This window comes from Corvus moneduloides, chromosome 3, assembly GCF_009650955.1.
Source record: "Corvus moneduloides isolate bCorMon1 chromosome 3, bCorMon1.pri, whole genome shotgun sequence".
NCBI classification, from domain to species: domain Eukaryota; kingdom Metazoa; phylum Chordata; class Aves; order Passeriformes; family Corvidae; genus Corvus; species Corvus moneduloides.
Window position 1 is genome coordinate 85397519 of NC_045478.1, and position 26094 is coordinate 85423612.

The 26094-nt window shown below is 41.5% G+C and overlaps 1 protein-coding gene across 6 annotated transcripts in view; it reads left to right on the plus strand.

Annotated features, from left to right (window-relative positions):
- The first annotated feature begins 11769 nt into the window (after positions 1-11769).
- Positions 11770-26094, plus strand: part of RMDN2 (regulator of microtubule dynamics 2) — a 96602-nt gene continuing 82277 nt past the window's right edge. Inside the window, exons 1-3 of one of the 6 annotated variants that reach the window (XR_004238862.1) lie at positions 11770-11850; positions 16789-17243; positions 24988-25183. Coding sequence is in view for 5 of the 6 variants with exons in the window: in XM_032102563.1 (XP_031958454.1) it covers positions 11836-11850; positions 16789-17243; positions 24988-25183 (666 nt within the window). In the remaining variant the exon portion in view is untranslated. Of the gene's footprint in view, positions 11851-15901; positions 16004-16205; positions 16302-16788; positions 17244-24987; positions 25184-26094 lie in introns of those variants that run through there. The other 5 variants (XM_032102563.1, XM_032102558.1, XM_032102561.1 and 2 more) reach the window with 5 other exon arrangements.

Genomic DNA, 26094 nt, shown 5'->3' on the forward strand with positions numbered 1-26094 from the left:
TTTGACTCTTTCATCTGAAGTCTATCAAGCAAATGTTGGTTATGTAGCATGAGGGGAGGGCTTTATTTGCTGAAGTCTGTCTCTCAGGGGAAGTTTATTGGCATATTTGAAGAACCGAGGATGTTTTTGTAGTACAGAAGCCAAGTCGACCATGATAAGACCCTGTGGGGTGGAACACCAGGGTATTTTCTGTGTTTAGTTAAACTCACATATCTGCAAGTTATTTAAAATACTGATTAGATTTTATTGAAGACTTGCAATTCCTTTTTCTCCAGAGGCCTATAAACATGAGGGTCATTTTAGTCTATGAACAACTCATATTCCAATGCCAAGATCTAAAACAAACAAACAAAAAACTCCAAAATCTAACTAAGACAATAGTTGAGATTCTAAAGACCTATAAATTAATAAGCATTCCAAAATGAAGAGAGGGTGAAGTCTAGGAGAGTAAATGACCTTCCAAAACCATGTGCTAAGCAAGCCAAGGTCTGATCCAAGGCTTGCTGAAGGCACTGAAAGGACCCTTTTCAGTTGGACATGAATCTAAGGACTCTGCTACATCCAATAGCACCATGAAATACAGGGTACTGTGACTCAAATGTTATGGCATATTATGGTCATTTGCCACAGGACATTTGGAAGGACTATCTACTTTATGGAAAAGAACAACAAAGAACTTCAATTTTATATGAGTGAGGCTATCTTGACATAAATCTGTGGTGTAGCAGAAGTTACCAGTGGCAACCGTCACTTGAACGGTAATAGGAATCCTTGCTTTAGTTTGTCTCATCAACACAAACACAAAAAGCCCACAAATATATAGGGCAAAACTGCTTCCAAATTCCTGTCTCTCCTTGCTGAGCAGGTGTTTGTGCAATGGTGTGTGCAATAGGTACAGCAGCATGCTGTGCACAGCACCCACTGTGCTGAGACTGCTACCCTGCTGAAACGTGCTGTTCACTATACAGCTACCATACAGCTAAGAAATATTCATGCTAAACATTACTCCTGTTGGAAACAACCTTCCATGTTTGTGACAGTCACCAAAAGAATTACAAATGCTCAACAATTCCATACACTTTGAATCTGAAATACTCCACAATTTACAAAACTATTAGTTCCATCATTTCCAGGAAATCTGCCCTGCTTTTTCCCATTGGCTGACATGAGTGAATTTCATTTCCATCTAAGCCACAGTGTTTTCTTGTGAAAAAGACAGAAACACAGAAACCTCTCTACTTTCCGTAGCAGATATTGTAGTCATCTACATATGTAAATTATGGAAACACAAATGAGTAAGCTCTATAATACTTTGCTAGTTGTATGTTGTCTCTTTTCCTGTGCTAAGCTTCTCTGTTTCTGTAGGACCACAATTTCACACCACTTGTGTAGCTGCTTTAAACAGCCACATAAATAGAGATCCTCTGGGGAGGAGAAGAGGGGAGTGTTGCAGTTGATGGGATTTTGACCAAATCATCCACAGTGAAGAAAGAATTGTGCGTGGTTATGACAGAACAGGATAATTTTTTGGGTTTAGATTTCTAGTATTAGTCTGAAAATCTTTCTCTAATTAAGAATGCTTTAAAAGTCAACCTATTCTAAGTCTTAATTTTGCAATATCTTACTCAAAACAAAATTGGAAACCTAAATATCTAAAGATGTGTTTCTGATTTTCACATATTTGTATCTAAATTCATGAGCACCCATCTACTACTCTTGACTATTAACTAAAAATAAATAATGATATTAGGAAAAGACAATTATTTCTCAGAGTTTTTTTGGTTTTGGAAAATGGAACTTTCATAATATTCTAGGGTATTTTTGCCACATATGGTATGTAAAGGACTGTGAGAAATAAAACTTCAAGCACCAGGGCTTTTTTGGTTCTAGAGCTGAGGGATCAAGCAGCCAGCCAAGAAACACCACAGAGGAATGTGTTGAGGGAATAGCAGTTCAGGTAGACGGTTTGGCATGTTTCCTTCTCTTGCACTGCTAAATTCCAGAGGCCTGAGCTTGCCAGGACTCAGTGCAGCCTTCTGCGTAAGTTACAGCCCGATGGGGCTCCCAGATTCACTAGACTCACACACCAGAAACCTGCGAGCAATGCTGCAAAAAATGTAACTCTTTGAAAACCAGATACAGCCTACAGCAGTAGAGAAGCTGGTATTGATATTCTCACAGTATGTCCAGAAAATCCCACCTCATCAGCCTCTTGCCATCAACATTTTAAGAAACTTTTCCAGTGTCTCCTGTAAATTATTATTTTTCTGGAACAATATGCCTTTCATAGAGTTGGATAGGTTTTGTCACAAAATGCAACATACTGAGAAGTTTTCGTTTTCTTTTAAAATGATTTAGAAGTTCTGCAGTAACTTGTTCAGGTCACTTTCTGGCTTTATCCTTATCTAATTTTGTGAAATGCTTTCATAAAGGAAATAATTCATTAATGGTTGTAGCCCTTAGCACAGGCCTCAATGAGGAGGGGAAGTCTGGGTTCCCTGCTGCTGGTGATGGCAGTACATAGGAAATCCTTGCCCAATCCTCCCACCCAGTACTTGGCACAGGACACGGTTGGAGAGTGAAAGGTCAGAGCCTGGGGAAGCGCTATATTGAAGGTGATTACGATTTATTAGGGCGATACACAAACAAATCCTCTGCACTAATTAGGGAGACTGGCAGAGGAGGGGGTAAATTGCAGCTGAAAAGGAAGACAGGAAGGTGAACTGATAAAAAGTCTCCCTGACTAGGAGCCTGCAGGCACTGCTGTCAACACTGCCTGGTTTCCATCCCATGCTGAGCTACCAAGTTAAAATCAATGCTGCCCACTGTGTGCCATGGTCTCAACAGGACCCTCATTTCAGCTGTCATCTCTAGAGACTTTATTCAACAGGAATGAACCTGAGCAATATAAAGACAGAGGAACAATGGGGACATTCCATAGAATTCTCAAAAAGTTTATCCAGAAGAAAATACAGGCTGTGTGGCTTTGGATTACTTGTAGGTTGTCTCTGTAAAGTACTGCTACAGGGAAGAACCAAGACTTTTCAAAAGAGCAAAAAAAATTCTTTCTCAGACTCTTTCCTTTGGCATCTAAATATTAATTTGTCCTATGTTTGGAGTGACAGATCCAGGTTTTCCTACTTTCACTGAACCTCAAAACTCTCTGTGATGGAAAATTGTCTTGTTTAATCTTTTCATAGTGGTTTACTTGGTCTTTAGCTTTGCTGGTTCACTCCTGATTCTATAGTCTCCATTTGTAAAGCACATCCAGTGTCTTAAATTTTGTCTGCTGTTCTTGTTACTAGGAGCATGATTTTAGTGATGAATGTTTATAACGCAGCTTGAGGAATTTCATCCTCCCCTGGAAAACTGTGTAGGAGATTGCCTTAATGGACAAAGAAAAATGTCTGCTGGACTTTAGCCAGAAGTTTGGACTTGCTTATAAAGAAGAAAATACAAGTATAACCTTTTGGTGTTGTGTACAGAAGACATATTTTAAAAAATATTCACCTCTCTTCTCACAAAATAAAATGGAAACAGTGAAAGATTAATGTGTTTTTCAGTATTTTATGTCAAATCCCTTAGTTGTGACAAGTTTAATTCTGCTTCTTGATCGGATGTCTTACAAGGCTGTTCTGCTCTATTTTCTCCTACAAATACCTCTAACTGGGAAAATAAATTACAGATGACTGTAAAAAACTGAGGACAACTTAAAGTTCTGAGAAGAAAAAATGGTCATAGGTTTTATTCACATGTGTAAGGAGTCTAATTTGAACCAGCAAATCAAAAGCTCCAGCCCAGTTTTAACTTCCCTGAATAGTTTACTTGAGCAAGACTTGAGACATAAATTCAGCAAAGCCATGATGTTAGTTTGATTTATGCTTGTGCAGTTTGTTTAATCAGGGCCTGAATAAAGACTTTGGGTTTTGAGCTGTTCTGGAGGCTACGTGAGACTGGGTGTTCCTGTGCTTAATTCCCTGTCGAGCAGTTTCTAACCTACACTGGAGAGAAGTAGCATCACCCTGTGTTGTCTGGCTAATCTGTTGTGTTGCATTTATGGTAGAGGAAATATACATGCTCAGGGCTATATTGAAGAATGGCCACTAACAGGTAGAAAACCTAAAAATATTCATGCCAAATGGTTGATGAGGATTTCACTGCTTGCTGAAATAACCTGTAGATGCCTAGCAGTTATAAAAAAGAGTCTCAAACAGGACATAAGCATTTCTGAGCTAGCAGCCAGAACGCACTAATGCCTTTCTCAGCCTGAGAACAGTAATTGAGAACTATGAATCACCCTCTGTGTTTCTTCCCCTCACTCCCTGGTGGAGGTTAAATGCCCGTTAACTGTATCCCCATGGCAAATGTTATGTGCCAGGAGTGGAAAAGCACAGCGGCAGTAGTCCCATGCAGCTGATGGAATGATTAAAAGTCAATGGGTCCCTTCTGGCAGTGCATCTCAGAAAAGGAAGACAGGATGCCTCTTTTTCCTTAGAGCACCTTATCCCTGCTGCTGCTTCTGGGCTGAAGAAGGATGGATGCTCTTTCTGCTGTTGGCATTGCTTGAGGTGCTCTGGAATAGGAGACCAACTGCTCTTTGCTTCATTGGAGTAAAGAGCCCTGGAGAGCCAGAACTTGTCTCCCACATTTCTAGAAAAGACTACCCATCCAAAGTGGAAATGTGACCTTGAACATACCCCTACATCTCAGGTTCCCAGGTTCCCTCACTTTCCCTATTGAGCTGTCAAGAAGCCCAGAAAGCATGTGAACTGCCGATAGAGAAAGCCAAGTGAGCCTGCAGGGGAAGCAGGCAGCTTGGGATCCTGCCTGGCTTCTCTCACGGCCAATGTGCTGCTCAGAAATCTGTCAATTACAGTTTGGGTTATTTTTTTTCCCAGTGGAGAAATTTGCTGTCAGAAATTTCCAGACAGCTCTGCTCTGTGCTGCTACTGCTGCTCCAAATGGGAAAGCCAAAATGGCCCAGAGAGCCTCCCACAGGGAAGGTGCAGGGCCTTATGAGACTTGGCATTACAGCAGGTCTGCAGTCCTGGCTGCCACAACTCAACCACGAATGCACTTCCGAAATGTCAGATGTTCCCTCCAGAATTACGTATGCATATTCACTCTAGTGTGACTGCCAAAACAGCACATGTGCCTTGCCAGGGACTTCAAAGGCTTTTGTATAACACTGTAGTACTCTGATAAAAAGTTCTGCTTCTTATTAGAGTCCTAGTTCTGGTCAATATTCTTTGAATTTAAGAGGAAAGTGAATTCTTCTGGGGTTTTTTTAGGTTGGTTTTTTTTTTTTTTTTGGCACAAAGAAGGATATGCTTTTTTTAAAAAAAAATCAAACTGTTTAATAACATGCATTTGTTACCTTACCTGTCTGAAATAGCCAAGCTGGACAATGGCATCTATCTGAAGTACACAGAACTACCAAAATTACTGGTTCCAAAACTATTACCACTGAAGCTGGGCTCTTCAAGTGAATTGGGACAGTGTTCCTATGAGTAATATTGTAAAAGTATCACAATGACTGGCTGGTTCAGCTTACACAACAAATCAATTATCATGTTATTTTCTTAAATAATAACTCTCCATGTACTCCCTTTTCAATATATTAGAAAGTGAACCATGATGAAAATTATGATGAAACATGATTAAAAGATCTGCTTAGTGCACTAAGTTTTTCACCTTCTCATGGTATTTAGAAGTAGATATCACAAAGTAAGTGAAGTAGGAGCTAAGTAGTAACTTGACTGTTTGAACTTAAGTGCCTATAATGATGTTGGTTTTTAGCTCAGTTTGAACTAATTTTTATTATGCATTACTGTTGAACGGTGATTATGGTCTTAGAACCATCGCAGATAAAGATGGCCACTGCCTCAGAGCAATTAAAGTATTAAAAAAAAAGAAAGAAAGATGCAGATATGAAAAAATGCATTGAGAAACCCATGTTTGTTTATAAATACTGGCCAAGCTTGTTTGCTGCACCAGTCTGCTGTTCAGTACAACTCTTGAGGAGAAGGCAGCCAAGATAAGCAGGGAAGTCACCACAGCTTCGTGATATTCTGCTCATCCTCCTGTTTCAGTTCAAAATAGATTGCAGGACATTTTGCCAAAGATTGAAAATAAATTCACCCTTTTTACGACCAAAGAGATAATGAGGATCACATGGGCTGGCCTCCCATATAATGCAATCCAATACGTGCCTCAAATAATTTCCGTGACAAGGATATCTTGCAAGTGGCAGAGGTCAGTATACCCTAAGCACATAAAGAGCAAGACTGAAGTCTACAGCCTGAAGCAGTTGGACAACTACTGACACTGAACTTGAAGATTTGTTCCCTTTTCAAGGAGCTTTTCTCCCAAGAGAAGTTACAGAAAACCTATAGATATGTACCCTGTGACACATGTAAATTCAGGAGGTAGGAATCCAGGTCATGACCACCTTTGCTGCAGAGACAAGCTCTCTTGGCATTTAAAATTTTACAGAGGTTTTCTCCACCTTCTTTGCTTCTACCTCTACTTTTCATTTGTGGTTATTCTACTTCTGAGCATCTGTTCTACTGCTTCAATTTCTCTTTGATTTTTTTTTTTTTTTTAAATTTAAGACTCGGAGGACACAAGACTCTGAGCTTTTCTTGTTGAGGGACAGTTTACGCAGAGCCACACCATGATAATGCACTGTCGTTCAGATCTACACTAGAAACAAGAGCATACACCACAAATATATGCTGCTTTCTTAACTAGTCCTGAGATATCTGTTAGTCTCTCTCTGGTACAGGTACAGGATACAGGTATTGTCTTTCCTTTCTCCATTGGTATCTCTTGTACCCTTTCACCTACAACAATTGCAATTAGCGATGCACTTCCATACGATGAGCCAAATCAGTCACTTTTCTCCTTCAGCTCCTGGTCACGTGTTCCTGCCTTTTTTCTCACACAGGGCTTTGCCTTGAGCTGATTCAACCCAGCAACCTGGCAGAACAACAACAAAAACGCGGTTTTCTCAGCCAAGGCAATGAGCTGAGCGATCTAATGAACACTGGGTTCAGCGCAGGGAAGGATGCAGAAGTACTGCTTTGGATGGCAGCAGGAACCCGTGGCCGCTGCCATGTGACCTCTCCAAATGCACCCGCGAAGCACCCGGACGAGTGAGGAACACCGGGCGTGGGAGTGCTTTAGGACATTTCCTCCGCGCTCGTTTCCAGGGGCGCCGCCGGGCTCTGGGGGAGGGACAGGGAGGGAAGGAGGGAAAGCGACCCGCCCCTGGCGGCCGCGGAGCTTGGGCGACACCCAGTGGTGCCGCTGCGGCACGGCCGCGTCTGAGGGCGCCCAGGAGAGGGGGAGGACGGGATGGCAATCCCTCAGGGACAGCGTCGCCTGTGGCTGCTGGGCGGCTCCCAGAGCCTGTGGTGTGTGGGGAGAGGCTCGGGAAACTTGGTGGGCTCCGCGCCCCTCCTGCCCCAGCAGCACGCACGCCATGTATGGCGCAGTATAGGTGTGGCTCCTGTGCCCTTCTGTCCCGGGGGGCCCGTCCCCTCACAGCCCCTCTGAAACCAGGCAGCGATGCTGCGTCTCACGCTCCGTTGCCAGGCTGTTGTGCAACCCGGCTCCTCTGACAGCTCGGGTCTCCAGGCTGTGCCTGCCCATGGCTAGCACGGACCGATTTGCTTTTTTGCCGGGTGTGTGCTTCTGCACGGGTACCCCTTTTCCCTGCTTTCCCCTTCTCCCCGTCTCTCCCTTCTCCCTGCTTCCCCCCGCCGCGTGTGATCCCGGCAGCCCTGCCCCGAGCTCCGGTGGCGGCATCCCTTGGCAGGAGGTGGCTGTTGCCGCTTTGGTGTTGCAGCGTTCGGGGTGAAGAGACGGTGGCAGATGGCGGTGCGGTGTGGCCGTGAGGCAGGTGTTGTCCCCAGGACGGTGTGTGGCCTCGGGGAAATCCTGTGGGCCACCTGCGCCTCAAACCAGCCCTGCAAAAGCTCAGCTGCTGGGAGGGAACCGAGGCTGGTTATGGGGAGGCACTTGATCCATGCGTTGCCTTGGAGGCCATCAGTACCTGGCTTGTGCCCTGACCTTCCCAGCCTGGTGCTGCTCGATGTGCGCAGCCACTCCTTTGCTCTCCAAACTCCCACTTGCAAGCCCGCAAAAGCAGTTCCAAACATCGCGGCCCAGAGGCGTAATTGCATCACGACAGTGGCATGATATTGTTTTCTGTAAAAATATCAAGGGGTTTTTAAATGTTATTGCTCAACATTAGTTTGCAGCCCAACACAAATGAGTAGACAGAACCCTGAGATAAAACAGATTTCCTATTCTGCACATTTACAAATTCCGTTTGCACCCTCATTTGGGATAATGCTGCAGTAAGTTAAAAAATAAGTATATATTTTATCATTCTTTCTGTATTTTGGTGTCAGGATCTGATGCAAAATAGTGAAATGGATACCTTATCTACATCATTTGATGCCTCACATGCTGTTGGCTCTTCAGAGCAGCTCTTGATGAGTATCAGACTTGTTCAGGGTGTAGTGCTAGATTTTATGTATATTTCAAACTTCTTGCTCAGTAGGACTTGTAGTTGTGTGAGGAATGCAGATCTACAGACTCCTTTAAATGTGTTTTAAATTTTAAAAATACTTTTTAAAAAATAGGAATGTGTAAAAAGGATTGTTTTGCAAATGGAAGATATACCATATTTTGGTATATATCATATATACCATAATACTTTTGGAAATTATTTTCTCCCCCTTTGGAAGGGTATTTGACTCTTCTAGATGTTTTGGTTGCTTAAGTCCTGCTTTCACAATCCAAGACTACTGAGTAAAATATAAAATATTTCTTTTATGAAAACAGGTGATCTTGAAAAGCTGCTTAGTAACTTGTAAAGTGGATTATAACAGTATGCAATAGAAGTCTGCCAAATATTCGATGTGCCTGTTGACGTACAAATCTGTATTTCCATGTGCTTTTGAACGCTGGAAAACACACAAACAAACCAAATAAAAACATGTTTCAGTTGTTGGTACAATTTCTTCCTAGCACTGGAATCTTACTCTGTTTTATCTCAGAAAAAAAAATCCTGGTACTTCAGTTTGACTCTCAAAGCATGTGCCAATGAAAATGCCTCTAAAACAACTACTCTGGCCAAAAATCTGCCTGTTTCATAGAAATAGTGTAATGTTGCCCAAGATGCTTTTTTATCTTTTCATTAGACATGGATTTTTGAAATTATATATTGCACAGCTGTGCAGTAGCTTTAAATAGTGTCTCTAAGAAGTGGCAATAGAAGAAACAGTTTCACTGCTTTCAGGGACAGCAGTACTGCTTATACTCCAGAGTGTCCTGGGAGGGCTTTTGTTACTTTTGCTAAAATGCAGTACAAAATTCTGAACCACACTGAAAAGAGCCCAAATCGCAATCTGGACCACACTGAATAATGGTTCCCCATATAACCTACTGATTAATCACACTAACACAGTTTTTCTAAGTTAGGAAGAAACATGCAAATATTTAAAAGGCCATCATTACAATTCTTGCCAATGACTCCAAGTATCAATTTGCAAATGTTGCAGTTGCTGCTACCTTTTTTCCCACAAGATAGCAGCACTGTAACTATGAATGAGCAAAGGACTTGCGAGCCCATCACACCAAAATTCAGAAAGGCCACTTGATATATTTACCCTTTAGGAACCTGCAGCTCAGAATCACAGGAAGCTTCTTAAACACCAGGATGGGATGCAAACACCAATTAAAAGAATAAAATCGACATTTACATTTTACTTTAACAGACCTATCTCCTTATGAAAAAGCACATGAGGTGTCTTGAAATCATCCGCAAAACTAAAATGCTGTGTACATAAATATATTTGTGTGAGTGTATATGTGTGGGTGCATTGCATACAGTAATAATCGTGTCTTGTTATTGTATATAGCAAAACTCTTTTAAGGGGTTAGGTGTTTGTTTACGCTTCCCCTTAACTCACCCGGTTTCACCACTTTTCCTCTTGCTTTTAGCTGCACTTATCAATTGCCATTGTACAAAAGTGATGCCATGATGAAGGAGGAACCCCTTTACCAGCACTCAGCAATTGCCAGGAAGATGTGAACTCCCTCCCTGTATTCACTCTGTCCTCAATGATTGTGTAACTCACATCAAATCCTCCTAGTGTAAATATGTATGTGTAGAGTAATGATTTGGGTTGGGTCAGGTGTGCACTTGTCCCAGCTTGGCAAGCTTTGCTTCACCACTAACCAGGGCATGGAACGCCCAAGTTGCGCTTTGGGAATATGCATTGCAGAAGCACACCCAAGGCACTGCAGCCACAAATGGGCATGCAACCCCTGTGATCAGGCTGGAGTTGGCAAAAGTTAACCCGGGGCACAGCACGGATGTCATGGCATTAGCACCAGCTGTTTGGCCCAGAGGCCCACTCCTGCCAGTCCCTACTGCTTGCTAGTGTACACACAGCCTTAGCGGCCTAGATGGAAAGGTAAAATCAGAAAGGAAAATTTTTTATAAGCTCACAAGTGGTAGCAGAGAAGAGGGGCAGATGATGGAAGAACAGACCACATCACCTGGATGATGATTTTTTTAATATGAGATTGCAGACACCCTAGGGCCATTAGGTGATATATACTGGAGTGCAGGAAGGGGCACGCTGCCATTTGCAGGTGGAAAGAGTAAAGCTCTTTAAAATACTTCAGTATTTTAAATATATATAAATATATACAATACTTCAGCTCTGAAATAGCATATTTATAGGGAAGCTGAAAAAAAAGACGCTTTTCATTCAGTAAAAGAAAATACAGTGGGTGAAGTGGAATACACATATTTATAAAGAATCTGACTCTTTTTGAGTTTTGACTCCCAAGGACCATATACATATACATGTAAAATCTACATTTATACACACATATTCTTTTTCTTTTTATGACTGTTCATATATTTTTCCTCTTTTTACCCAGACACTCCAAGGACAATTTCTCTCTGTGAAGAAATCAGGCAGTGCTGTGGAATTACATCGGATGTAGCCTTGCTTATTTTTTCTTGTTGTTGTCAGCACAACATACGCAAACTCTTTTGGGCTGCCAACTCTCATCTCCTACATCAAGAAAACTGAATCACATACCTTGGCCTAAAAAAATTAACAGAGCTTGTACAAATATATTTTGATAATGTCCTTGAGACTTCTGAAGACACAAAGAAGCAGGAACAGTATGTACATTTTTTTTTCTTTTTCTATTTGAAATGCCATGCCATCACTGACCATTTGTACTTTAGCACTGGATCCTATCAACACAGATAAATAAACGGATGGTTGTGAGTGCAATTGAACTAGCAAAGCCAGGTTTCCTATCAGGTTATAACTTGTAGTTCTGTTCGTTCACATCTGATAAAATGTGATCTCTGCTTTAGCTTTTCCTGTCCTTGCGAAATGCTTTTCTCCTGTGTGGATTCTCAGTTGTACACCAAGGGATAAGCTATAGCAGTGACTCTAATTCAGGGATTTCTTCTTTAAAAGATCAGCTAACTCAAGGAAATTTGTTAGCGTTTCTCTGTTGAATTTGATTGAGATTGGCCAAAGATTCAAAAATACTGGGGAGGAGGCAGAGGTACAGTTACATTTGCACACACTGAGACATAAAAGCAGAGGCAGCCTTATCTCCCCAGGGAACTGTGCTAAGCAGTATGCCTTTATTTCAAGAAAACAGAAAAGATCAGTGTGCTATTACCCATCTACTTTTAACTTCAATTGATTAATTTTTAATTAGGGGCACTGGACAATTGTTCAAGGCAAAAGCAGCAGAGAATACTGACAAATCTGACAGTGAATGCTTCTCTTTGAGGTAAGATATAATTTTATTTATTTTTATAGCAAAAAATTCAGAAGAATTCAACAAAACTTGACAGAACAGTGATTCTTGACTGTTCTGACATCCAGATCCAGACAGGATTTCTGGCAGGTTGGTTGCTAGTCTGGTCAAAGGTATTTAAGCTTTCACAATGTTTGGTGACATATTAACAATATTTGACTTTACACCTACAAGACAAGTAATAAGTACGAACTGCTACTAACTCATTAAAGGTTTCTGTATCTGTTATAAGAAGTAGATTAATCTCTAGTTGGGGGTTGGGGGGAGGGAGGGGCATTTCAGAAAGAACAGCATATCACAAAATGGACAGAAGAATTACAGCTAAAGAAAATTATGAAAATTGTAAGATACAAACACCTTCCATACAGAAATGAAACCACCAGTAGGTTATGTTACACCTTGTCTGGAAAGAGCATGCATCAATTACTTACTATGTAATGGCTCTCTGATCCATTGAACACAATCACTCAATAATAAGCTAACTTTTCTAATATGACACAAAAATACCATTCAAGTTCCAAATTTCCCAAAAGACCAGTAAACTGCCTGTACTGGCTTTACAAAAATAGTGGTGTAAGAAGGCTGGCACCCTGTGCAGGTGTGTCAGTGTTGCAGCACTGGTGTGCTAAGCTCATTCCTGTACATCTGCCTGGGGCCAGGGGTGGAGAGAGGCAGGATGTTCACAAGGTCTTGCGACCCCAAAGCTGCTGGCCTTCTTGAAATTAGTTGGAGTGGCCTTTCAATACTTCAAAGAGTCTATAAAAAAGAAGGAAAGTGACTTTTTCCTTGGGCAAATAATGATAGGACAAGTGGTTTTAGATTAAAAGAGGAGAGATTTGGATTAGATATCAAGAAGAAATTCTTTATTCAAAGGGTGGTAAGGCACTGGAACAGGGTGCCCAGAGAAGCTGTGGATGCCCCTTCCCTGGAAGTGTTCAAGGCCATGTTGGATGCAGCCTGAACAACCCGTTTAGTGAAAGGTGTCCTTGCCCCTCACAGGACACTTGGAATTTGATAATCATGAAGATGCCGTCCAACCCAAACCACTCTAGGGTTCTACGGTGTGGGGTATGCCCAGCCACTGTCCTGGAGGGACGTCTGCTGAGATAAGGAGATTGCCTAAATCTCCCAGCAGAACTCCCCCTGGAAAGGCAACCACTTTGTAGTTATGGTGAGAAGAAGACAGACCCAGAATCCTCTGGGAGACCCTATGCAGATCTTTTGTAACCCATTGGCCTTCACCCATCCCCTGTATCCCTATAAAGCTAGCCCCCTGCCCCTGCGAGGGCAGAGAGAGCCCGTCCCTGGCCTCCCCTTTGCTGGAGTACAGATCAATAAAGCTACCTTTGTGCAGAACAGCTACACGGGCCTCTCGTCTCTCCCCCTGGTCTGGCCTGGAGGCTGCCCTGCAGAACTGAGCTGAAATCATGAGCTGACAATCACTAAAGAGCTGACAGCTCCTGCATGGGCCCTCCTAGCCAGCAGCTGAGGGAAGACACTGGGCCTCGGGAAGGCGATTCTTTTTGGGACCATCTCTCCTGACCGGTTGCAGCTTCCTCGGTCAGAGCTACTGACCCCTAACCAGCTGTCATACTACAGTTCTATGATCTTGACATATTTCTTCCACCACAATTGGCTGAAATTAAGCTCCATGTTCAGGACCTACTGGGTGGAGAAAGTGTCATGGTATGGCTTGTCAGAGGGACAACACACAGGCAACCTGGGGGCATAAGCTTTGTGTTCTTAGGAAATAAGGCTGAAAATACACTAAAAATATTTGGGGAAAACCATTTTATAACAGATGGTTGTCTGGACTTGTTTTTTAGGACTTCAGGTACAAAGTTTCTTTTGAACTAGGAGAAATTCACACGCAGAAGAACAGTACTTTTCTAAGAACATTTATTTCAGTTTTTTAGAACATATGTCATATTTAGGCCAACTGGATTACATTAGATCTAGGTAAATTGATGTTTAGTTCCCCAGCTTGGAAAGCTGCTGTGTTCCAGCAAGTTTCTACATACATGCAATAGCTTCTATGCTTCCATGCTGGTCCACCTGGGTAAAATGGCCACAGGTAAAAAGCAAACAAGGAGTTTGGGACCAGACAGGTGACCTGATTTTCATAGTTGCTACATATCCAGGCAGCTGTAGATGGTAGTTTTTCTGGGGCATTATTTTTGAAAACAGGTACCCTTCTCTACGGCCTGCAGCCTGAGACAGTCACTTGAGAAAATCTTTGAAAATACTCACTTACCTTTTTGCATCCATAGTATTTTGTTTCAGCTCTGTGCTATGTTTACCCTCCAATTAATTCTCTTTTTTAAATCCTTTCCTGTTTTAATTGGCTTATGGAAAGATTTTGGCAGATTATACTGAAAAAAAGGAAAACAAAAATTAAAGGTTTTCCAACACATTTATATTACCATTCCTGAACATTTGAAACGCTATCAGCATATGGAGATTTATGTTTTCTTGTTCCATTTTAAAACACTGTGGGATTGTGTAACTTAAAACCATTACTTACAGTGAAACTTGTTAAAATAATTTGAGTTTAGTGAAGTTTCCATAAAATTGAAGAGATTTTCACTCTTGGTTTAAAAATCTCAAATTACAAACATAAGAACAGATTATATGTTTCGTTGTTGTTGTTGTGTTGTAACTGGGAAACCTGTAAAGTATTGAAACAGTATTCATTTTCTCATTCTAATTTCTGCCTTTGTCTCAGGTTGTAGTTTGGTCTCATAAAGCTAGTTTCATCCTCAGGTTCGTAATTAAGAATTAGTTTAGAGCTGTAGTTGTTTTAAACTAAATCTTTGTTTGAAAATAAATAGACATTAGACTGATTTACAATTGTTAATTTGCACTAAGACTGAAAATTCTTGAGTTCTTGGTACCTGTTTTAGGTAGTTTTTTGTTTTGAACAGTACTTTGTTTACTTTTTAAAGGCAGTTAGTATGTTTTTTAAGAATTATGTTCCTTTGTTTCTGATTGATATGGCTGAGGACAATTCCAGCTGTTGAAGAGTTTCTTTCATTGCACAGACACAGTGGTTTCCATGATGGTTTCCTTAAGCCCTCACACAGAAAAACATGAGTTTTATGCTTGTAAATTCTGGCAGGATGTTGTGCACAGGCCCTCCACAAAGCTTCAGGAAGACAAATGGTCAGAGCAGGTTGTCTGTGGTGATTCTTCCATTCAAGCCAGAAACAGGAGCCAGATCTGTTTGTCATAAAGGGCAAAGAAGGGTCTTGTGAGAGTTACCAGTAAAAGTGATCTCAGATGGGGCACAGGAGCAATACCTCCCACACCCTGTTAAATCTCAGTTCTGCTGCTCTGCTCTGCTCTGGTGAGACTCCACCGGCAGAGCTGCATCCAGATCTGGGGTCCCCAACACAGGACATTGATTTGTTTGAACAAGTCCAGACAAGGAACACCAAGTTGATCAGAGGGATGGAGAACCTCTCTTATGAAAAATGCTGTCAGAACACGATTGTTCAGCCTGGAAAAGAGAAGGCTTTGTTGTCACCTTCCAGTTGTGGCCTTCCAGTACTGAAGGGAACTTACAGAAAAGGTGGGGCAATACCATTTACAGGAGCATGGAGTGACAGGACAAGGGGAAATGGGTTCAAACTGAAAGAGAATAGGTTTAGATTAGATAATAGTAAAAAATTCTTTACTGTGAGAGTGGTGAGGTACTGGAACAGGGCACCCAGGGAAGCTGTGGATGCCCCTTCCCTGGAAGTGTTCAAGGCCAGGTTGGATGGTGCTTTGAGCAACCTGGTCTAGTGGAAGCTGTCCCTGCCCACGGCAGGGGGGCTGGAACTAGATGATCCTTAGAGTCCCCTTCCAACCCAAACCATTCTATGATTCTGTGGTAAGCTCCTCCATGACTGGGCAATTTATAATGGACTTCGGCGAAATCAGCTTTGGGCCCTTAGGTGGCTAAAATTGGAATGAAGCTTTTGTGCCGGGACTGCCCGTCTTCCTGGCAACTGGGCGGGGTTTCTCCGTGATTTTGCAGCTTCAGGTCTCCACTAATGCAGTGGAAACACCGTTTCTCTGTGGCCTAGAAGTAGCAAAAGGTGAAATCGAGAGGCCACCAGACTGAGGACAGACACATGAACAGGTACACTTGCTCTAGAACGGCGTATTTCGAGCCATGTCTGTGGCAAGTGCAGCCGGCGTCCCGCAGCAGCACGGCCCGCCGGGACTCCCAGCGCTGCGGGAATGCCTCCTCCACCGGGCAGCGCGCGTCACCCGGGCGGCCGGGCCGGCGGTGCGGCCGAGGCCCGGCCTCCTCGATCCGGGTATCGCCGCCCCGGGGCGGCCCCGCCGCCGCCCCCTGAGCCGCGGCGGGAGAGCTGCGGGCTCCTGGGCCGGACGCGCCGCTGTTCCTGGCTCGGCCCGGCCCGGCCCGGCCGTACGTACGTACCGGGGGCGGCGCCGGGCTCGGGGCTGGCGCTGCCGGGACGGTCGGGGCTGGGGCGGCCGCGGGGCGGGCGGGAGGTGAGCGCGGGGCTCCGGCAGCCCCTTGGCGCGGTGGGGCTGGGGGACCGGCGAGACGCCCCTCCGGGCGGCGCTCCGGCCTGACAGCTGGGTTTCCGCCTTTCTGCCGTGGCGCAAAATCCGATTATACGAGTTTCTCACATTAAAACAAGCAAATCGCAGGATGCCGGGATGGTTGAGAGTGAAGGCTTCAGTCCTGCCCACGTGCCGGCGCCCCTCACACCCCCAAACCCACTTTTGTCTTGTTTTTGCTGCCTTGTATTGTAGAACCTGCGAGAGTTGTAGTGTAACTTTGTGTCAGCAGTTCTTCCAGCCTTACACTTTTGTGATTTCAGAGCAGAGCAAGTCGCTTGGGTAGAGCAGGGCGAAATATCTTAAACTCTTATTGTTGTCTCGCAATTCCAGGACCGTGCAGAAATGTCTCCCTTTGAAAATAAAGGACTAATACTGGGCGTAATGGCAGGGACTGCTGGATTAAGCCTGGTGCTGATTTGGTACCGCAAGGTCCGAAAGCCTGGTGCAGCTCTGCGTATGCATGCGTTCCAGGATATTAATTCTGTGGGCTTGCAAAATGAGGCTCCTAATGAGCAAGGAGCAGTAATGGTTTTACATGGAAGGCAACTGCAGATACTAGAAAAATTGAATGGCCTGCTACTAAGCGTGGACGAACTGAAGAGAGAGGTGGAATTTCTGAAAGAAGCTATTCCAAAGCTTGAAGGGCTTGTTCGAAATGAGCTTCAAGGAAAAGGTGATGTTCAGAGAGTTAGCCCATCGCACAGAGCAACAAGGCGGAGAAAAGCAGAAACAGCTTCTGGTGCAAGAGAAACTACCAGCTCTGAAGAGGCAGAAAGTGAAGGAGGGTGAGTTATTAATAATTTGTATATTCTACTATACACACACAGTGCAAGTTGCATCATTACCTATAAGAAACTGTAAACAGGAGCCCTTTAAAAGTTTTATATAGGTTTTATACTTCTGGAAAAAAAAATGCAAACGTTCGGATTAGCAGTTTTTAGATCAGAGAAGACTCTTGGTGACCATCTCTGAATCTGCACTATGGCTGAAGTTGGCTTAATGCCAAGCATAATACAGATTTTTTTTAAGAATGTGTTTGGTAACACTGATGCAGTATTGCTACATAGCTTTGCAATGAGAGGCAAAGTTCAGAATAAAGGTATAATTTTAAAAGTGCTTCTAGTAAGAAGGTAGCCTTGTGTCTTTGACAGAGTTTGTTCAAACTGTACAAATGCTCATGTACTTTTCATGATAATTGTCTTCTATGAGCCTCACAGGTGAGTTACTACAGTGTTCTGCCTGGAGGCATTGCATACTATGGAAGCTACATCTGAGTGGAACCCCTGTACAAGTGGCAATGTTTATGTGTATGTGCTGTTGTATACACTTTCTGGTGGCTCAAAAAGTAATAATGAGGAATTTAGGGTACTGACTCAATAAGGTAGAAAGTTCCTAGTTTTGACCACATCTTGTAGTCCCATTGTAGTTAATGGGATCTTTTATACTCACGAGTTGAGGAGCACGCTTGGGGATGATGTGTACCAGGAGTCCAGGAGAGGCACTATATTTTTGTCTTGACATTACTCTCCTGTAATTACAACTTTGTTTTGGTATAATCAGATTAGATACTTAAATGCAATTTACTAAGACTGTGTTTATAGCAACTGAGTTTTTTGAGCCACTTCTCAGCGGGTCTTACACATCTGCGTAGGCAGCATTATGTCTGTAAATTGCCTATCTTATGTCACCTTTTCTCTTTAAAAATATTTTAATTAACTGTAATATTCTGAAGACAGTTAACAGGCTGCATATTAATAGAATTCTATTTTTAAGAGTTTCTCCACATTCATTTTCCGTTCCTGTGAACAGAATTTCTTTTTGTGTTACATCCCAGCCCACATGCTTCACAAGTCTTATATTTTGATACCATATTTTAAGACCTGCCAGTTCTGTTATGAACCAGTTCTTTATTTTAAGTATTCAGGATTGGCATAAGTATTCGAAGACATTCCTCCTTCATCTGGTGTGGAAACATCTTGGTTCTCTTACTTTCTCAGATTATTTTATCCATTGGTTGGTTTGCAGAGGCCTTCATGTTACAAATAAAATATTCAGAGATGCAGATAAGGCAAAGGGGCCAGTTTATGAATTACCAGGTCCACAAATGCAACACGGGGGTTATTCCACACATAGCATTTGAGAAAATCCTGTTTTCTGATCAGGAGTGATGTGTTGCTCTTTGAGAACAAGCCAAGGACACTTGTGTGTTCAGGTTCTTCTGTATGACGAAGAAGCTGATGCGATGATCTATACAAGTGATTATAGTGTGCAAGAGCATTGAATGTGTCCTTAAGAGAGGCCTTCTCTGACAAGAATTTGTGTACAGTCAGAAGCAAGGAAAATAATTCAAGGTTATAGTTAGCATTAGTCATTTGGCTATGTTCTTTCCCAATGCTATTTTTCAATCCCTTTTGAAAAGAGGTGGGCTTTTTTCCTATTAACACCTTGTGCTTGACGTGCTTGTTTTGCATCTTCTCTAAATTTGACATAATTTAATTTCATTTAAGTAAATTGTATTTTTTTCTTCCTCTTACAAATAGGTTGTTAATCCTAATGTGTGTACAGTTGCAATGTATGTAGCTTTTTCCAAGGTCTTCTGTAACTTTAATGACTGTGGTGCATGGCCAGGAGAGTCAGTAGCAACACTTGGGTTTTTCTGGTTTCTGTACATCACCGCTTCATATACTGTAGGCATTACACCATGTGCATTGTTTTATACTCTTCTGGGGTGAATTCCAAACACAATGGTGCATTCAGGTGCTTTTTTGTGCACTAGAGAAAAAAAAATTGCTCTTTGTTACAGATAAAACATTTTTTCACCTTTCTGTACTCCCATCTAAAGTACATGCAATGTGTTTCACTGCCTCAGCAGTAATTTCATGATCCAGAAGATAGGATTTTGCTTGAGTTAAGCACTTCTGGTTTTAATTGACGAATGGGTAGGTGCTGGGAATTGACAGATTAACTAATCTGAAGAGTTTTATGGGTTTGTGCTGGATGACTACATTGATTTCAGGTTTGTAAACTTCTTCCAGAAAAGCTTTTAATATTACCAATTTTTTTTCCATTAAATATTGGAAGCTGACAGTCTCTGATATAGCTCTCACTGCTTTAATCTGCTCTGGTCATATTCTCAATGTTACTGTTGGTATTCAGTACCTTGGGAAGAGAAGCTTTCTATTTTGCCTTCCAAAAATTATGTATTTCTGCAAGTGGAGAAATATCACATGTGTTTTAGTAAATGAACTATATTTTTACATAATGACAGATAGTCTGAGCAGAAGGTGCACTGAATGGATGAGACATTACATGCTAAAGAGTCTGTGGTTTCTAGTCCGTGCTTTTCTGTATTCTATTTTTTTTTTTTTTAGTTTGTTTCAGTTCCTATAATGTACTAGTGAAAATTTCAATGTTTAACATTTGAGAATGTGTAACAAGCACTCATTCATTTACAAATACATTACGAATAAATTGTGTCTAGATGATCACCTGGAATGGAGCGTATCACCAAATTCTTCTCTTTGTGATTTTCAAGCTGTTTCCTCCCTGATATGGCAGTGATGAACCCTGGACATTAGTGTCATGTTTGGCACCTGTCTTCAGCAGGCCTAGCGTCCAAGCTCTTCAAATTGCATTTGGTATCAGGCACCAGAAAGATTCACCACAGTGAATTCTTTTCCGACAGATGTTCTATTTATAATTTTTCCTTGAAATAGTTTAAATAGTCAACAGGAAAAAAACATTTCCCTTGCCTGCTTCTGAGTATCATTTCACGTAGCATTTTTAAATTTATTTTTCTGTTTATTTCTTTTAAATGCAACCTTCAGTTGGCCTAAGACTCCTTTGTGCCAAACTTTTCCTTGAAGACCGCTTATCATTGCTGATGGATATGCACTTTGGTGGATCATACAGTGCAAATTTGATTCAGATCCATCTGTGACATATAATCACCTTTGTGTGGAATTAGCCAGAGCAGATGAGAGGGTGTTTGTGTCAGCCTGTGGTTTTTTCTAAGTCGGCAGGGAGATGACAGATGATATTTGATCTGTCTAAAAGCTGAAGTGTTGTGAACAGATGATACCTGGTTAGGCCCAGTGTCTGCGAATTTACAGACACCACAACACAAGTTTTTGAACCACCCGAGTGTGTTTATACCACAGAGGTGTTTTGTACCATGTAGCTCAGGGTTTATTTTAATCCAGTACTAGGTGCTGGGATTTACTGAACTGCTTAGCCACAGTGGGGTGAGTCTCCAGCACAGTTTCCATTTGTTCTTTGAACTTTGAACAGTCCATTTTGATACAACTGACTCCTGTTGGTTGATCGTTGCTACTCGTGTTCTTATCACTGTTTTTCTCTTTTATTTAAAATGTAGTGGTAATAAAGGTGAAAACAAGTTGGCACTGACTCCAGACATTTTTAAAAAGTTCTTCCGTTTTCTCAAATATTGAACAATGTGTTTATCACACATAAATACTCACTTTTCTGTTTATCATCTGATAAAACCTCTTGCAGGAAAATACCGGGTAAAATTGCAGATTTCTGTTGTATGGAATATTTGTAAAACAAACCATAATGACTCTTCCTTGTTTACTGTTTATTTCCATTTTGGAGTAGTGTCATCAGTCCTTAAAGTCTTGGAGTTTTTGAAGTGTTAAGAAGAATCTCCACTTCTGTTTGTGTCAGTAGTGATTTTTAGTGCTTTAGAATGCATAGATATCTAAGACTATTAGCTGCTTTGTTAAGGCTGATATCACTCAACAAGTAAATTGCAATTTATGACATTCTAATCAATCTGTAAGAGGGTCTGTTCCACATTTGAATTCTTTGAAGATTCACAAAGCAGATAAATAAAAGAGGTAGGAGAGAATTTGTCAGGACAGTGGAGATGAGAGGGAATGGGTAAGAAATGACCTGCCCTCCCTGCTTTTTCGTAATTAGTTCCTTATGTGTTCACATGATCTGTTAAATAGTGACCTACTTCACACTTTTTCTATGAGTCTCCCAATAAATATATGACTTACCTGATGTCATGTTGTGCTGATTTGTGCACAGCCTAGTTTTTGGTAGCAGGGGAAGGCCACAGATGTGGCTTCTGTGAGAAGCTGCTGGAAGCTTCCTCCATGTCTGGCAGAGCCAATCTCTGATGGCTCTGAAGAAGGACATGCTGTTGGCCCAGTTAGAGAGGTTGGTAGTACCTTTGTGATGACATTATTTAAGAAGGAAATCAAAGCAGTGCGTGGGCAGTTTTTTCCAGGGGTAGAGAGCTGCTGCCACTGGGGCATCCTGGCCCTGCGTGTGGTGATGCACTGCCGCTGCCATTTTGGCGCGCCTGCAGTGAACTTTGCCTGCTTGGCTGCCCTTAGCCAGCTGCACCGTGGGCAGAAGGGCAGGGGCGGTGGCAGCGGCTTCTCCTTTTTGGCACCCCATTTGAAGAGAGGCATTAAATAGCGCCAGCGCTGCCACAGCTGGCACCGCCCGCGCAGTGGCAGTGGGGGCCATGTGGCCGGCAGCAGAAACATGGCAAACGATTCCCCAGAGTGGAACCTAGACGAGCTCAACCTCTCGGTGCTGCAAGATGCTGCAAGAATCTTTGAATTAGTGAAATTTGTTGATAATGATACCTCTGAGCAGCCATTTTTTTTCTAGTCAGAGAAAGAGGAAGAAGTCAGAACATGTGGAGAAAGACAGCATGGTGGCACCAAGGTCAGTGACAAGAAAGAGGGGGAGGAGATGCTCCAAATGTCAGAGTCAAGATTCCTCTGGAAGCTGTGATGAGGACTATGGTGAAACGAACTGTCCCCCTGTAATCCATGAAATCCACAGGGAGTACAAAAATCCACTTGCAGCCCATAGGAAAGGTGCCCATGCTGGAGCGAGTGGAGGCCAGAAAAAGCTGCAATCCAGTGAGAGACCCAAGGAGAGAGGGCCCCTGCTTCTAAAGATAGAGAGAGAAAGCCCTTGCTTCCAAACTAGAACAGCCTATCCTTAAAAGACTGTACTTCATGGACAAGAGACCCACGTCACAGCAGTTCTGGGCAAACTGTTTTGCCCGTGGGAGAGACTCACAGCATAGCAGGAGAAAGGCTCCTCTGCCTGAACAAACTGCAAAAGATCTTGCGTGACAAACTGACCGAAACCCCCCACGCCCTGTGTCTCCCTGTGCTGTCAGTGGGAAGGAGGGGCTGGGGGGGAAAAAGGTGTTTTAAAGGCTTATTTTACTTCTCATTATCCTCCTCTGACTCTGTTAATAATAAATTTACTTTATACCTTTAAATTTGAGCCTATTTTGCCCTTAGAATGTTTTCTCCCAATCCTTAACTCATGACCCCTTCATTTTTTTCTCCCTCTTCTGCTTAGCTATAGCAGAGGAGAGTGAGTGAACAATTTTCGTGGGTACCTGGTGTTTTAGCCAGTGTCAAACCATGACAGATGTGAATTTGATGTTTGGCCTCAGTTTGATATCTGGTCATGACATTTGCTATAATGCTGCTGGAAATCCCTACTGGGCTTATTTGGACTACCAGCCCAATGGACTTGGCTGTCAACCCAACCTTATATTTGTCAACCAGCCATTATATTTTTGCTGGGAGAATAGCATTTTCTAGTAATCACTTCTCTCTGTTATCTAACACTGTAACAGTAAGGATCATAGAAATTTTAGCAGATGTTTATACAGCAAAAGTAAAGAATACAGCATCAACATTGACTTCCAAACACTGATTCCTTACTTTCATATCTACCTGATTAGGTAGCATTTGATACAGTGCCCAAATTCCTGTAACTAAGGAAATTGTCCTTACTGCTTAGTTGTTGCTGTTTTATATTATGTAGTGCCCTTAATTTAGGCTGGAAATTATGCAGATCCTCAATGCATTTATCTTTTAATTAGGGGGAATGGAGCATCTAAACCACATGAGGAAAGATACTTTCCAAACGAACTTCATATCATAGTTCTGTGTTGGAGCTTAAAAGACTGTCCCACTCCCCAGGAACTCCCCTGTACATTTGATTAAGTCGGGGCTTTTACAAATGCAGCCATGATATAATTCCCCTGTGCCCACTTCAAAATAACTATGGAAGAACAATGTACTGTGTCTTTAAACAGGCTTCAAAAAATTAAAATAAGTGTTCAGTGGTTGAATATAGTCTCTGCAGAATACAGCTTAGGGTTTGTCAACTTCAGCGTCATCAAGATTATGTAAAACAAATCTGTAGAAACAAATGAAGTTTCCCATCTCTGTTCTGCTCCATGATATTTTTCAGTTTGAACATGTACGCTTGGTCTGTGTCTGTATTGTTTTATCCAAATGTATTTTTTGACTCCTTTTTCCTGTATCACTGGTTTTTGCAGCAAAACTGTCTTGCCACATTTAGCACTTCTGTAGCTTCACAAGCAGTTGTATTTGTTCATTTATAGGCTGTAAGTGTATCTGCTCTGATACACTGATCTGTTCTGAAAGCAACACATTCAAAACAGAATATTTAAAAGCCATGATTAATAACCTTCATTTTGACTGCTAGCATTCTGTTCTGGTTATATTTCTGAAAAAAGAAAGAGATTTTATATGTTCTGACTGCCATGGCCTACTTCGGTTATTCAGTTACTTAATGTGTATAGTACATTTCATGCTTTTTGTACTCATGGTAACCATTTAGAAAATCTCAGAACCTGGCAGCTGATAGCTTTACATTATTATTTCTCCCCAGAACACCAGTATTTTCAAAAGTGGAAATGCAGAAGATGAGGCTTCTCTGTCCATTTTTAGTACATAAGCAAAAGGCTACTTTTTAAAAAAAATGCTATCAGCTTCTCCTCTTTGAAATTGGAGTACCCTAATGTATTCTCAGCACTTTGGACAGTAAGGCCACCTGCTTATCTCTGCTTGATATTTATGCTTTTGCAAATATTTCTTTGCCCTTGACTGCCTTGTGCTGAGTATTTTTACACTAAGCATCATGAATTAATACAAGCTATTTTCCAGTTTCGGATATTCTGAACTTCAGAATGCTTGAAAAAAATAAGGAATTTATAACAATGGTGTTATTTTTATTGGCTTATATTTAGATCTTAAAAGTGTTTAACAAAATATTGTATAAATGATTGTCATAGCACTTATATTTTGGTTAGTAAGCTCGTTCCTATTTCAAAAAATAGGGAAATTGAGGTAAAGAGTTGAAGAGGCCTATTCAAGGTTACAGAACATGTCTTAAAACACATGAATGATTTCAAGTGTTCTGCATTTGAAACACAAGGCTACATGTGTTTCTAATATGTATCTGCATTTTTTAATGGAGTATTAGGCAGCAGGACAGTATAATTACTTGCCTGTTATGTTTGGAATATGACTGTGCTGTCCCTTTGAAGATAAAGGTTTTGTAATAATAACAATAAGCTTGATATCATTAATAAAAAATCCTTTAAAGTTGGACAACTGGGATAAATTGTGCTCTGAATTTTTTGCTTTTGAATTTAACAATGCCCTTTTTTTAAAAGAAAAAATTGGTTATTATTTTCTGTGATTTTAGTTACCTTACTGCTCATACTGATTCTGAAGGAGACTCCGAGGAAGAAAAGAGATGTATGAAATCACCTGATGCCGTGGTGAAATCAGAAGAAGATGAAGACTTATTTAATTTTTTACAGCAGGTGGACAATTTGCACAAGGGTTCAGAGGATGATAAAAAGGAGGGCTTCAGACTGCTGCTTGAGAAAGATGACAAGGTATTATGGATAAACTTAATATTATGTTGCTATTAACTTACGCTTTGCACTGCTTTTGAGAACTTAATGCAAGCTTTAAAATGCACATAGAAATGGAGGATGAAATTTCAAGCATATATTTATAATACAGTGAAAAAGCAGTATTTCAAAGTGGTGTTAATATTCATGATGTGTGGACATAGGAGGTCTACTGTTTTATATCCCATTCTAATTCAATAACTTTGAGGCTTTGTTTGACATAGGAGTTCTTGCACACAACAAAGAAAAATCGTGGGCTTTTTTCTTTGTAAATGATACTTACTTTTGCTGGTTTTGGAATAGTCTGTGTGAGAAAATCCTGTAGAATTAAGTAGTAACCAGACCTACTGTTCTCAAACTATGAGCATGTAGTCTGCTCATATCTTTCTAATGTCCTTCATGTGAATTTTTCCTTTACCAGGCCCAAATGTAATTCCAGGTAGAATTTAAAGGTGGTTTGATGTGCAGCGTTCAGTTCAGTGTAACATTTTATTCTGCTTTGGCAAGCATTAGTTCTGACTGTATTTTCATCTGAATATTGGAATACCAAGAAAGGTAGATGAGATATTAATTGTGGGTGAGTGTGGTGCTTATGACCTCCCTAAAGGAAATACACATCACTTTGTTCAGGGATTTGTTGTGCTTTACTGGATTACCCTGTAAATGTTTATATTAAAGAAGTTTAAACTGATTTATAAAATAAAACCTCTTTAGACAGTCTAGGGTGTTTCTGAAAGCTGTATTCGCTTTTGTTCATGGAAAATTGGTCAATTGGTTCTCACATAAACTAAAGGTAGTATGTAGAAGGATGGAAGATTAACAAAATATTATACCATGTTCTGATTACTTGCTTTAGTCAAGTTATTAATTTTAAGCATTATGAAAGTAAACTG